This window comes from Sinocyclocheilus grahami, unplaced genomic scaffold (genome assembly GCF_001515645.1).
Source record: "Sinocyclocheilus grahami isolate Dianchi unplaced genomic scaffold, SAMN03320097.WGS_v1.1 scaffold67.1, whole genome shotgun sequence".
In the NCBI taxonomy this organism is placed as follows: domain Eukaryota; kingdom Metazoa; phylum Chordata; class Actinopteri; order Cypriniformes; family Cyprinidae; genus Sinocyclocheilus; species Sinocyclocheilus grahami.
In genome coordinates, this window is record NW_015505246.1 from 425,876 (window position 1) to 441,254 (window position 15,379).

The 15,379-nt window shown below is 35.7% G+C and overlaps 1 protein-coding gene across 2 annotated transcripts; it reads right to left on the reverse strand.

Annotated features, from left to right (window-relative positions):
• Positions 1-1,535: 1,535 nt before the first annotated feature.
• On the reverse strand, positions 1,536-14,705 carry smarcc2 (SWI/SNF related BAF chromatin remodeling complex subunit C2). Of its 2 annotated transcripts, XM_016271993.1 has the most exons (27): positions 14,590-14,705; positions 13,173-13,292; positions 12,990-13,075; positions 12,167-12,248; positions 11,929-12,021; positions 11,472-11,541; positions 11,245-11,314; positions 11,083-11,158; positions 10,627-10,871; positions 10,381-10,505; positions 10,250-10,306; positions 9,893-9,930; positions 8,894-9,024; positions 8,697-8,768; positions 8,458-8,571; positions 8,210-8,363; positions 7,850-7,966; positions 7,669-7,731; positions 6,842-7,100; positions 6,495-6,656; positions 6,345-6,412; positions 5,774-5,894; positions 5,379-5,542; positions 5,160-5,294; positions 3,919-4,225; positions 2,939-3,011; positions 1,536-2,320 (listed from the first exon to the last, which is right to left on the reverse strand). In XM_016271993.1, exons 1-26 carry the CDS (start codon positions 14,698-14,700, stop codon positions 2,947-2,949), a joined length of 3,105 nt encoding a protein of 1,034 aa, XP_016127479.1. In that variant the 5' UTR covers positions 14,701-14,705; the 3' UTR covers positions 1,536-2,320; positions 2,939-2,946. The 2 variants fall into 2 exon arrangements, with proteins under 2 accessions (XP_016127479.1, XP_016127478.1); XM_016271992.1 differs by having other exon boundaries at positions 1,536-3,011.
• Between the last annotated feature and the right edge of the window lie 674 nt (positions 14,706-15,379).

Here is a 15,379-nt window from a genome sequence, read left to right on the forward strand (position 1 = left end):
TGTTATTTGCTGATAATTCTGCTTTCTGCCCTAGAATTATTTTCCTTCCAAGTTTAAATTGGGCACATTCATGATAAACTTGAGAGCTTCTTTTTGTACAACTGAAATATTTTTTCAAATTTCTAGCATGATAAATCAGCAATTTTAATCAGCAATATAAGATAAGGCTTATATTCTGAGAACTCTTCACACAGCTCGTATCACTGATGATGTCTTTTATTGTGCAGAACCATTCAGTATTTTTGAAACCAAAATCGATCCATTCATATTCAAACAGGTGCTAGACAGCTCCTGCTACATCTCCTCAAAGGACGAACTGAACATCTCCAAACATTCACACACATCTCAATGCAATGGTTACCAGCTTTCACCATAAAAAAAAAAGTATAAACAAAACGTAAAAATAAAAAAAAACACAACTACTTGTACCACTACAATGTAAAAGACAAAGACCAAAGAGCTGAGCAAACTGATCGAATTACATTTTCAACACTGGTTATGAGTCGTGCAAAACTGTGAGGTTGATGTGAATCTGTTCTGTCAGTAATACTGCATGTTGGACTACTGCATACGTGTGCATTCACATATACAGTATGTGTGAGGATGTAAACTGCAGGACTATCACAGCGGGAGTGTATGAGTTTGTCGATTCTGATATTGGCAGATTTTACATCCATCACTACTAGCATGAGTAGTCTGGAAACATGGCAAATTAATGTAGATTAAAATAAAAATCATACATATGTACATACAAAAAGATGTGTGGCAAATCAAAGAGTGCATGCACACCACACACACACACACACACACACACACAAAGAGTTCAGCTTCATCGTATAAAACGACTGACACTTTCACATGAACATGTCAATAATACGACAACATCCACAGTCAGAAAGAGAAGGAAACATTACAGACATGTATAATATGATAACAGCATTACATCATTTGTAATAGTGTAAAGAAACATATAAAAATACAAAAATAGGACAGTTACAATATGAAGATATGAGATACACAGACCACAGCTGCAAACGTAACTTTAAAATCCCTTGTCTCTACTCAGGTAGTTGCCACTAATTTGTAAAACAAAAAGTTTTTTCTTCATGTTGTAAATACTTTCTGTGGGTTTGGCCTGTTACTAAAACACCTGTATACACACACACACACACACACACAGAACACATTCTTTAACCCTTGTGTGTCCTTAAAGACATTTTATTCTTTAATGTGATTTTTTTTTATCATTTTGGCTGTGTTAATGCAAACAGCATAAATGTTGAAATGTGTAAAAAATTTGTATTTTTATTGGAATTGTAATATTTTACTCTAGGGATATACATTAGTTACACTCAAGACCTAAAGGACATAAATGTCCCCACTGAAACCCATTAAAACAGCAATATTTAATCCCAGTGCCATTAAGCATAACATTCTGGATTGAATTTTATTTCATTTTAGTTAAGGTTTATTTTATTTCAACTGATGAAAACATCTTTCAAATGATTTTAGTTTTAGTGAACATAACAACCCTGATCCAATACTGTAATAATCAATATCATATGCTTAGTATAATATATATTTTTCTCATGAACACCAGTGGCATTATGTAAACATTACTAGCATTCTAAGAGTTAAAATCCTGAAAATGACTACATTTTTGGTAGTTATGATCAGGACAGATGCTGGAAAATGATCAATGTCAGTGAAAGCAGAACAAATATTACTATATAATATTTTTATGATCGTTTTTAACAAGGACATTTTTGTCCCCTGAGGACCTCTGTGTAGCTTTTTAAAATTGACACACAAGGGTTAACAATCAGAACTGAAACATCAGTTCTGGCATGAACACTGATTACTAAAATGTGCGATATGATCTTTCTAAAATGATTGATTCAACCCTATTTGAGTTAAGGAACCAATATGATTCCTTGCTGCGCTTCCCATTCTTTTTTCATTGTTGATTAATCATACACTCCAATATTTCAGTTTTCTCATAAGCATTGCAATGAGATGAGAATGAAATAACTACTTTCACCTGTTAGAAATGTATAGTAACTTATGATATTTTGTGGCAATGACGTGCACACAGATTTCCAGGTTTACAGTACATGTTGTCAGAGACAAAGTAAACAGATTTAATACAATTTTGTTGTCTCTTTTTTATCATGCTAAAATCTAATTGTACATAAAAACAGGCCAAACCACTGAAGCTTTCACACTGTCCCAAAAGCAAAACCGACATTCACACGCACGCATACAAAGTAACGATAACAAAGTCAAGTTTCTCTTCGGACTTACTCCAAATCGAGTGCTTCTATGAAACAAATACAAAGATTAAGTGATAAAAAGAATGTTGTTAAAAGAAAACATTAAGTCAGGGCTAATTTTGACTTTATGCTTCATCCCTCCGAAAAGTAAGATTCAGGAAACATTCTAAAAGTGCAATTTGTATGTTTGTTTCCATTTGAGTACCTAAAGTACATTGAGATGCTTCTGGAGTGCAGATCACAGGTATCCTGGATCCTGTGGTTCGGCTCAAAGTTAAGTGATGTTACTGAAAATGGAGGACGGACAAGGGTATACTGAGCCTTGTGCCTGGTACTTGGATGCAGGCTGTTTGGGTCAAGATTGCTTTTGTTGGGTATTAACAGGGATTTGGATTTAAGACCTTTCCAAAAGTCCAAACCTAAGGTCTTTTTTTCTGTTTTATATGTCAGTCAGTTTAAAGGTTATCTGTGTTTAGCTTTAGCTATTTATTTTGAATCATGTCATGTTCAAGATACTGGCAAGAATTCATTTATATCATTTTCTCCCAAAAATGATGCAAGTGACAAAAACGAAGATATCGCTCCCTTTATCTCTGTATCTTTTGCTTTCTATCTAATCTCCTTCATTTTCTTCTCTGGAATCATTGATCCCCTTTAAATCTCACCATTTCTTTTACTGTGTTGGAGGCACAGGGGCGTTTGGATAGAGCGAATCCCCTGGTAGTTGAGTGCTGGATTCTGGAGCAAAAAAGATCAACCAAAAAAAATCTATTAGACAATTATACAATAGTTACATTACAAGTTAATATAAATACAAATAATATAAAATATTAATAAAAAAACTGTTGTGAGTCTGATTTTAGTAAACATTTCTAAACCAAAATACAATTTTTGAGCTATCACACTGAACTGTGACCAAATTTCGGATTTCATGATGATCATTCAGTAACTATTTAAATTGAATCACTGTAAGAGCAAATAGCCTACCTTTCAAAAGATTTTCAGTAAGTAATATTTTTGAAAGAAATTAATACTTTAACTCAGCAAGTAAAAAGAGTTTTACAGTGTCACAGAAAAGTTCTAATTTAAATAAATGCTATTCTTTTGAACTTTATTTTCATCAAAGAATCCTGAAAAAAAGTATCACAATTTCCACAAATTATTAAGCAGCCCAACTGTTTTCAACATTGATAATCAGCACCAAACAAGCATAATAAAATTATTTCTGAAGGATCATGTGACACTGAAGACTGGAGTAATGATTGATGAAAATTCAGCTTTGCTATTACTGGAATAAATTACATTAAAAAGAGAAACAATATACAGAGCTGGGTAGATTATTTACAAAATGTAATCAGTTACTGATTCCAAATTACATGACAAAAATTGTAGTTAGTAACGTAATCCAATACATTACACATTTTAGGTAATATAATCAGACTATTTTTTTTTTATTACTGTTAGATTACTTTTGACCTAATTTATTTATCACATTGATTTAAATCGGATAATCTTGCACCACACTGATATAAAAATGCAAAGAAAAGTGTATTAAGCATTACATTATGTCAAAGTTACCCAAACTGGGGTTCGTAAAGGAACTGTACCTACTGGACAGGTACTTAGTGTGTTTACATGTCATTACCATGCGCTGATCCAGTCTGTGCGTTGGTGGGGGGAGAACTGTGAGATGCAGGTGGTGGAGCTTCACTGTGGGCATTAGGGGTGCTCACGGAGGCGGAGCTTTGTGTTGTGGGCGGGGCAGAGGCGTTAGTGACAGGCTGGTGGGGTACAGATGGAGTACTGCCAGACTGATTGGCAGGCTGGTTGCTCTGGTGCTGGTGTTGGATCTGCTGGAAGTGTTGCTGTCGGGCTCTCATCTCTGCATACTTCAACTGCTCCATATGAAACGACTGACGATCAGCAAGAAGCTGCTGCCTCTGATACTCCAGCTACAAACACAATATACATGTATGCAGATTAATTTTCAGTTAAAGGAACAGTTTCCCTAAAAATATATATTACGATTTTCAGTGAATAATGACTTTGATTTCTGTCTGTTCCTCATAAAATATCATATTGATTTTGGATGTGCAAAAAAATCTACGTAATCAGCGTAAACAATTACATTCATGCATAAACAATGCGCACGCTTTATCCTGAACGTAAACAATGCTGATTACGTTGATTACGTTCTGGGGTACTCTCCAAAATGGTGGAAGACGATAACTAATTATGTTGTTATTGTTTTCTTTGCGAACAAAAAGTATTATCTTAGCTTCGTAAAATTACGGTTGAACTACTGATGTCACATGAACTATTTTACCGATGTCCTTGCTACGTTTCTGGGCTTGGGAACATAGCAGTTGCATTGCTGTCAACGGAGGGTCAGAGAGCTCTTGGATTTGATCAAAAATATCTCAATTTGTGTTCCGAAGATGAACGGAGGTCTTACGGGTTTGGAACGACACGAGGATGAGTAATTAATGGCAGAATTTTCATTTTTTCATTTTTCACTAACCCTTTAATATTTTTTTCTTATTTTTTGTAAAAAAATCATGAAAACAAGATTCATTTTATTTAAAAATGAAAATAAAGTTCAAATATAAATCTATAAATATTTTAAAATAGAGGTTAATGCTTAAAAAGTGTAAAATACAAATAAATGTAATTCTTTATCAATTATTAGATAACAAATACTAAAGTATTCTAATTCTTGTTTTAAGAATGTTTCAACTTTTACTGGAAATATTTTAAGAAAATTATTTTTTTCAAGTGCATGATAGAAATAAAATCATACAGGTTTTGATCGAAATTATTGTGAATTGTTCTTTTAGGCAACAGATTGATTTAAAATAGTTTTAATAGTTAAAAGTGTTGCCTTACTGCCTCTCTCTCTCTGTCCATGATGGTTTCCAGCTCTTCAAAGTGTCTGAGTTTGATCTCCAGTTTCTTCATCTGGGTCTCTACCAGCAGAGCCACCAGAGACTTGATCTTCCTTTCCTCTACTGCTGCCAAGTGCTAAAAGGAAAGAATACAGCGTTCAGTGTTTAATTTGCAGGAAAGTGGTTTGTTTTCTCACCATGATGTCACCTTTTCACACACCTTAGCTTTCACGGCAGCAGCAGCGAGCGCAGAAGCAGCGGCAGTGGCCAAGTTTCCCTCTCCTACATCTCTCTCCACCTTTGCTTTCTTCTCTCCCTCACTCTCTCCATCCCTCTGAACCTCTTCTAATCCCTCCTTCCGTTCTTTCTCCTTCTCGCCATCGGCTGCAGAGATCGCAAAGAGTTCAAGTAAGTAATTTTACCTCTGCATTTTGTAACTTTTAACTGCTTATGAAAATAACACACATAGTGGCAGATGTTTTTTTGTACTGCAGTTTCACAAATAATGCATTAGTATATCTTTGCATTTAAAATTATAAAATAAATAATAATAATAAAAGTAATATATTGTTTTAGATTTTTATGTAACACATGAATTTTATTGCTGTAACACACCCATTTCTGAGTCTGTTTTCTCCGTCTCTTTCTCTGTCTCCCCTTCTCTCACTCTCTCTTCCTCTTTCTTGCCGTTCTCTCCTTGTTTTTCTTCCTCCTCAATGGCTCCATCTTTGCTCTCCTGAAATTTCACAGAAATAGGAGTTTTGCATGTGTTAATATTAGTAAAATATCATAAATCTCCTCAAAATATTAAACAGCACAACTGTTTTCAACATTTATAATAATAAGAAATGTTTCCTAGACACCAAATCAGCATATTACAATGATTTCTGAAGGATCATGTGATACTGAAGACTGTAGTAAATGGCTGCTGTAATGTTTAAAATTGTAATAATATTTAACGATATTACTGATTTTACTGTATTTTTATCAAATAAATGCAGCCTTCTTCCAAAAACATTTGAACATCCAACCACATCTTTTCAATGGTAGTATATGTAATGTATACAATATCCTAAAACATTCTATTTACTTCTCGGTTTTAAGATTATAATTCCATATTTTCAATGCAATCTAGACTTTTGGAGTCCACTATATAGGCTATGTTTTATTTGTTTTGCGTAGTTACCTTATTGTCTCTTTTATCTTGGCTAGATTGACCATCACTGCTCTTATTCTCTTCACTTCCATCCTCAGCTGAAAACAAACATACACAGTTATTTCCTTTCTCACTATGCACCAAAAAGCATCAAACAAGTAAAAATGTTTGTTCACTTACAGGGTTTGTCAGCATCTTCAAGGCCGGTTCCTGCGATGCCGCTGCCCTCCAGGCCATAGAGAGGGTCTGGTCTCCCACTTGCTCTGGCCGCCTCCTCCACTCGACGCACATGAGCCTCCACCAACGCAGCCGGGACCTCCTCCTTCATTCGAGAAAACTCCTCTGAGAAAGAAAAGAAATATGTTAATGTCAAAAATGTCATTTTTGGAGATTGACAGCCTCCATTTCTTACTCACAATTGTTGTAAAAAGAAGAACATTTCATACAGGTACAGTCATTTTGAGAGTAATTAGATGCTGACATTTATTTGTGTGTGAACTATCATTTTTAATATCGTAACTTCTCACCAAGTGCAGATTTTGCTGCAGCGGAAGCCACTCGAGGGTCAACCACAGAGGCCAGGAATGCCACAGTACTCATGACAGGATTCCCCGCCTGACTGAATGGAATTGGCTGATGGGCCAGCGGGCCCAGGGAGGAAGAGCTGTCCTCCAGGTAGGGGTCTTCGATTGGTAGACGCAGGAAGTGGAGGATGCATTCATCCTGGGTGCGGCTTCCCACGTGCTCCGATACTTTATTCCAGTCATCTTTATACATTTCTAGACCCTGAGAACAAATAGGAATCGTTAAGTCAAGTTTACATTACTGTTCAAAAGTTTGAAGTCAGTAAGACTTTTTTTTAATTACTACTTTTCAGGGATTAAACGGATAAAAAAGTGACAATAAAGACTTGTTACATTGTTATTATATTTCATAAAATTCTAATTCAAAACTTTCTATTTATCAAAGAATCCTAAAAAATGTTTCCACAAAAATACTAATCTGTTGTAAACTATAATAACTATAAATAAATGTTTCTTAAGCACCAAATCAGCATATTAAAATGATTTCTGAAGAATCATGTGACACTGAAGACTGAGTAATGGCTGCTGAAATGTAGCTTTGCCATCACAGGAAAAAATTACATTTTAAAATATAATAACACAGAAACATTATTTTAATTTGTAATATTACAGTTTTACTGTATTTTTGATCAAATTATTGTAGCGTTAGTGAGCATAAAATACCTCTTTCAAAAAAACAACCCCAAACTTTTGAAAAGTAGTGTAAATCATATTTAAAAATTGTAACAAATAAAAAAAAATGCAAAACTAATTTTATATGTATATATTACCTCTAGCAGTAGCAGCGTCTCCTGGTCTGTCCATTCCCGAGTGGCACTGGCAGCATTTTTAGTCTGTGGAAAGACACAAGAAAGTCCTTAATTTCTCTCATAGTGCTTAGAATCATCTTCATACTTCATATTTCAAAATATTATCATATTCTCTCTGCCCTATATGTGATCAAGCTCTTACTTTAGCTGGGCCGCTCTTCTTACTGTACACATCTGTCCTCAACCCAAAGTTCTGCAAGTCAGCTGGTTTGTCCTTTACTTTGTCTGGGAATGACAGCATCTGTTGAGAGGATGAAGTCTAGAGGGAAGAACAACAAAGAGCTTAGATAACCAATGAACCAATGAACCAATGAAATTTTATTAACTCAGAACGCCATGAACTGAAATTTACTCAGAAAAAAAAATCACGGCTGTCAATGAAATTAAATGTTTCATTTAGCTTTTTTCCTAGTTAATATGTTAATGCCTTCGGCTGCTCTTGAAAGTATTGAGTTTGAAAATCTGTGTGATCACACCTGTGGCAGGAATAGATGCACTTTACCTGGGATGCTTTAGGCTGTAGTGGTACCAGACTTGATGGAGTATCTGCCAGCACATGAAAGTGTGAGGTGGGTGGAGGCCCCATGGGAGTGGGCCGACTCTCTGAATCCACCTGATAGTTAATCAAGCCCCACTGTTCCAGGAATGCATGGACCCTTCTCACACACATAAAATTTCAAACTCAAAATGCATCAAAGTTGAAAAGACATATATAACATAAACATACAGGCATTTTTGTTTTCCCCAGACCTCATAATGGCACAAACATCTCCAGCCAGGTTCCTACGGCAGGCTGTGGAGGTCAAATACTCCTGTGGGTTCAGTCTGTATGTGTCGATCATGAAGTTACGGTATGCCAGATAACTGTAACACAGCAAAGTGTAAAAAGAAGAAGAAACAGGGTTAATAAAGCTGATCACTGAAGGTCAGAAGTCATATTTAAATTCAAATCAGTCTTTGTGTGAATGTTCACCAACAGATATTCTTACATTTCAGGAGTCTTTGACTTGTTTTTCCCATTGAAAAACTCAGGTAGTGCCCTGCGCTCTATAGCATGGACACTAAGAGAGACAGAAACAGACTGTTGTGACTCTAGATTTTTCTCTCATGAGAAAACATTCACTTCCAATTTAAATGGTTGACTCTTGATCAGAATAAGTTTTAAAGTTGTGTGTAGTCACAGTACCTGTTATAGTCAAACCAAGCAGCATAGCTAGGGATAATGATATGATGGGTCTGTTCAGTGACATTATCCTCATGAAGGTCCGAACCCTTCACCGGTTCTCCTTTCACACTCAGAGAACCTTCTTCTTCTTCCTAGAAACACACAAACACATAGCTTTTTAGTATATATGTACAGTGGGGCAAAAAAGTATTTAGTCAGCCACCAATTGTGCAAGTTCTCCCACTTAAAAAGATGAGAGAGGCCTGTAATTTTCATCATAGGTATACCTCAACTATGAGAGAAAAAAGGAGAAAAAAAAATCCAGAAAATCACATTGTAGGATTTTTAAAGAATTTATTTGCAAATTATGGTGGAAAATAAGTATTTGGTCAATAACAAAATTTCATCTCAATACTTTGTTATATACACTTTGTTGGCAATGACAGAGGTCAAACATTTTCTGTAAGTCTTCACAAGGTTTTCACACACAGTTGCTGGTATTTTGGCCCATTCCTCAAGAGCAGTAATGTTTTGGGGCTGTCACTGGGCAACACGGATTTTCAACTCCCTCCAAAGATTTTCTAGGGGGTTGAGATCGGGAGACATATATGTATATTTATCAATTTAAATATTGAAAATATTGTACTATTTTAAGGTCACCAATCAAATCATGGCATTATATCATGAGTTAATGCAACTTGAGATACAAAAAAATGTATAAACATTTTTTAAAATTCATATTTTCTTTCCCAATTTTTAAGATACTATAATTTGTGTAAAAATTAAAAATAATAAAAAATGGTTGATAATTAATTAATTAAATAATAATAAATGAACACATGTATCTTAATGTATTATTTAAATTAATGTAAATACATTAAAATCTCATTAAATTAAAATTAGAAGCATGATTATTATTTGGTCTCAAATCCAGCAGCATATATAAAACTAAACATACAGAAATGTGAAACTTGTGAGGTGAAATACTGTGAAATGTGGTTTGTATAATTGCTGCTATACCTTCCCTACAGTCTCCATTGATTCATCCTCTTGCTCATCTAGGAGTGAAAGCAGAAAAAACAGAAGTCATTTTGCACATATACTTATGCTTTATGGTAAAAGGAAAAAAACTGTGTTAATTAGCACAGAAAGATGAAGTATGTGCTTTTTATGTTAAAATACTTCCTCCTATCGCTGCTCTTCTGTGCACAGACAGCTGTAAGTACCCGTTCATAGGCTGATATCCCTGTTTGGTGACATCCTCTGTTTTTGCAATTCCACTTAATGCCATTAATTGCACAGAAAAGCACACACTTCACCTTTCGGTTAGTTTGAGTGGCAGGTGTGTTAGAGACAGATGCTACTGTAGACACATACCCAGGTCAGTCATAGTGCCTCCTTTCACTGGAGTAGAATCTGAGTCCTTCTTAGTCACTACACACACAAATATCAAGATTACACACAATCTAGACTAACTCGTTAGGAAAAACCAATGTGTGTGAATGTACCTGTTTTAGGTAGTGTTGCTTCCTCCACTGCAGGCACAGGTGAGGGTTCATCTAAATCTTTTGTCAAATCTTCCTGTTCTTCCTCTCTCTGTCCTCGTTTGGACTTAGTGTAGGGAGTAGTGGGCCTGAAAACACACAGAGGTCCATACAAAGACACAGAATGAGGTTCACATTTAAAATTTAAAAATAAAAATATTTTCATAAATTCTTTAAAACAAATGCCACTGTTTCCAGTAATAAAAATACCCTTTCTTGGTGTTTTTCTTCTTGCTCTCTTGTGGTGGAGGGGTAGGAGATGGAGACGGGGAACGCTTCCTTTTTTTGGCACTGCTGGGTTTTTTATCCTTCCTTTCATCTGGAGCGCTCACTTCATCTGTGAGAGTCTTTGCTGAAATTCTCTTCCTCCTCGGTAATCCTTCTCCTACCTCATAGTCTTCCTCATTCATCCACTCGTTAAACTGATCTAGGTCCAGAATCCACTTGGCATGGACCTACACATACAAACACTTACAGTCAGGTGATAAATGGATGAATTTCTCAGATAACCATTTGCTAATTAATTAAAAAAATAATAATAATATTGTAAAAAAAAAAAAAAAAAACCTAAAAGACAGAGAGAGCATGTGCAAGACAAAAGAGACAAAGAAGAAGAGAGGTAAAGGCTCGGAGACAGATGGAGAGAGGTAAGGGGGGGTTTCTAACCTTCCTGGGTTTCTCAGCAGTGGGCGGATCCTCCACAGCAGCCTCCACCTCACTGGCTGAGATCCATGTGTCATAACTGCATCATGAACACAACACATTAATCCTGCATTCACATACACACCTGAACTCTGTGTGTTTGTGTATGTGTGTGTGCGAGCTCACCTATCAGGCCAGTAGCCCCAGTGTAGCAGCATCTGTTTGTCTCTCTTCATTACAGGACGAACCCACTCTTCTGAAAAGCACACACATACCAGTTAAAATATTACTACTGAAAACCATTTTCTTTTTTATCTGAGGAACACAATTTTTACCTTTGTGTTTAGTCCTCTTGTATCCTACCCGTGTATGTGAATATATTTTTACACTACGAAAAACACAACAGAACGTACCGTCCTCTAGACTAGCAGGAATAGGCACCACTACATGAGAGCTGGACAGCTTATCTTCAGTCACAGTCCCCTACAAACACACATACATTTCTTGATCCTGAGTGACTTCAAAGAAAAATGGTATTACATACAAAACTGAGTGATATATAAAATATTTAATACATTTTTCCCCCTTATGTCAATTTTTAAAAATGCAATGATTCTGATGGCAAAAAAAATTAAACAACACTGTAAATAAAACTAGGATTGTTTTAAATCGGCCAGCTACTGCTTGTCAGTAGTAGAAACTATTTTGTAACTTATATTTGTATAATAAATGAATAAATATTTAAATAAATAACTCTCTCTCTCTCTCTCTCTCTCGCTATATAAATATATATATATATATATATATATATATGTACTAACTATGTAGTAACCTATGTACTAACTAAAAACAAATAGTTTTGGGAAGAACCTGGTGTCGTTTGATGATGTCCTTCAGTTTTCCCAGTAGCTTGGGCTCTATCTCTGAACTCAGGTAAATCACAGGTCGGGACAAACAGTTATTCTACAAAGAGAAAAACACATCATTATTCAATATTTCTCCTCACACATTTACATACTAATACATACCAACCATATCATGACCACAAGTGATGTTCATCTGACTGGATAACTGTGTGTGTGCATGAAATTGTGTGTTTGATACACACCTGTACCAAAGACTTTTCTATAGTCAAGAACATTTCAACATTGCGGTCCATTCTCGAAGGATTCTGGAAGTCAAATCTCCTCCTGATGGATACAGAAGTGAACAACTAATGAGTATTAATTAGATTTTTGGTCTGTAATCACCGAATGAGCACATCACTGCTAAAATCAAAGATCTGATACACTAACTGAAAGTTCAAATGTAGCAAAAATGTCATGCAGAATGTATTCAGGAGCATGAGGACCAATTCACACCATGAGGGAGGCGAATCACGACTCTTCTGGCAAGTGTGTCATCAGGTTAAGTGTCAGAGTAATTATACAACAGCTGATTAGGCCACTCAAATAAATGGCAAACGCACATATTAAATGAACAGATACTTAAATAGACCACATGATGAAATAATATTTTTTACAGTTTTTCTAGGATATTTTTGTTAACATTTTTCATGAATTTAGAGTAATAGCCTACTCACAGAACATATTTTTTTCACAAATGCATTACAGACATAACAGTATAACATTATGTAAAGCTGCTTTGAAACTATGTGTATTGTAAAAAGCACTATACAAATCAATTTAACTTGATATAAAAAACAAATATATATTTTTGTTTAATTTACTTGATAGATCTATCTATCTATCTATCGATACATACATACATACATATAAAACAAATTACAAATTGTATATTGTAGTATATAAAAAAATATTGTTATTTTTATTCTATTTCATTTAAATCAAATTACATTTATAGAATGTATGTATTTGTAGTGGTAATTAAATAATAAAGAGAGGTGAAAGAGGGTAAGAGAGGACCATTACCATCCTTGATCACTCTTGAACTTGTAGGCAGCAGCCAGAATATGACACAGAGCTCCTCCAGATTTGAAATCCAAAAAACACTTCATCTAAGGGTGAGAGGAGAGCTTCATCAGCACTCTACAATGCTGATCACTTTAATGCACTTGATTCAATATTATTACGAAATAAGTCTTGTGTGAATACCGGTAGTTTAGTGAGGGGAGGGTTGCTGACATGCCGGCCAAACACTTCCTCCTGAAACTGAAGCAGCTGAACCACCAGACTTGACAAAGATTTATTGGTAGGGGGCTCTGCTTGAATATACTAGAAAGAAACAGAAAGTTTTAGACGTTGAAAACCATAATAAAAGGGACACACACACACACACACACACACACATATATATATATAATGCATCATGCTGGCAGATTAATCAGTCAATAATTGGCCATTCTGATACTATTAATAAGTATAGATTTTTTGTAAACTGTGTGACCATTGCAATCATTAAATTGCATTACATATACAGTGTAAATATAAGTGTTAAATTCATCTTAATTCCGCAAAATTTAATGTTGATAATATATGAAATTAGAAAAATGCAAACGCAAAAAAGATTTTACCAGGCAATTGATCCAAAACATTTCATAGGCCATAGTATCGCTCAACCACTAATAGGGACATGCTTGCTACATCTACATCACGTGACATTTTAAAAGCTTAAATCAGTTCTTTTAAATGACATAAAAGTGAAACAAGGAAGGCTGTAGCCAACAGCTTCAGTCCTGTGTTTGTCATGACAGCACATATATTTTATAATTTAGATAAATATTTTTATTTCTAGTTTCAGTTTTCATTCATTCATTTAATGTTTCAATATTCATAACCTTTAATTTGTATATTATTTATGCAATGGGAATTCCATAAATGTAAAAACATACGTTTATTAAAATTAGGATGGTTTTGAACTACATTACATTAAAACAGGTTTTATATGTAAGGAATTTCTTTCTTTACATCAGATACGAAACACCTTGACTAGTTCATGCATATGCTAATAGAGGTGTTTCATTAGCGGGAAATTAGACTTTGTTGCAGGCTATAGCCGGCTCCCACACATTGTTTCAGTGTATCATGTACTTCCCATGGGTAAATTGTTGCAACTGAAAAGAGAAAAAATATTCTTCACATCCGACTGTGAATTTGTCATCGTCTGTAACACATGGCTGTTTTTACATACACGGGGCGCGAGGCGGATTTGGCTGCACATCTGGATACACGCACTTGCGCTGCCAGTACCGCAGCCCCGTTACACGAGCTGGCCTTTCCTTGTATGAAAGAGAAAGGCCATTCATAAAAACCTATTAGATAAGGTCAAATTACTATCCAGAGATGTGGAAATGACACCAGATATTATAGATAAAGCCAATTCTTGGGTACGTCTTAAGACTTTTCTCAAGACGCGCATCCAGCATCTTCTATTGTCTGAGACGCGTCAGACTGGACTTTAAACAGCTGGATTTCTCCCCATCTCCTTTCTGCCTACCCGCCTCGAGTCTGCCCTTTCCTGCATATATATCACAATGACCGTCCGCGTTGGTTACAAAAAAACGAATGGTACCTTTTTATAATTCTTGCCCAGCCAAACCCGGACATTGTCGAACTGCGAGACAGTATCAGACGCTTCGAAATATTTTACATTCGGGCCGCCGTCTTTCTTCCGTACCGCCATCTTTGTCTGCTCGAAAGATTTGCCACCCACCGCCCCCTGGCGTTCATTTGTTTTTACTATAAAAGTCGAAAGTAATAGTCGATGGATATGAAACGACCTCCATTCTGGCTCAAATTATAGGCTTGCGCTTCCATTGCAGTTTTGGAAAAATCTGAGTCAAAATGGCGGACAAAGGTGGCCAGTGTCTTCCCGGCATCCCATCCCCCTCCTCAAATAGTGAAATCTCGTTGAGCTTTGCACAATAGATTGTTGTAGTCCTCATATTTTAGTAAATTTGAAAGCCCTCTAACAATTGCCCTCAGATTGTAAAACTGTAACGGCAGATCACCCAAACCACTTGATTTTTCAACGCTCAACAATATTTACTCCGCGTCAGCCAACGGTAAGTAATTTTGAACGGTTAGTGATAATTACAGGAACCAAATGTGCCATTCATCATGCCATTAATGTATAACTCACGGCGTTGGTAAACTGGATGCACTTGAGCATCCCGAACTCTTCAAGTTCAAGTCTAGTTTTTGCAGTAAATAGCGATACCTGAAGGTTGCCAATAGATGGGGCTGTTGTCTAAAGTAAAGTTTTGTCAAAGCTGTGTCTGCTTAGGGCTAGTAAGTTTTTAGGTTGAGTCACTGTTATAAACATGTGGCCTTAAACGGTTATCTCATGTTCTGCCCGTTCA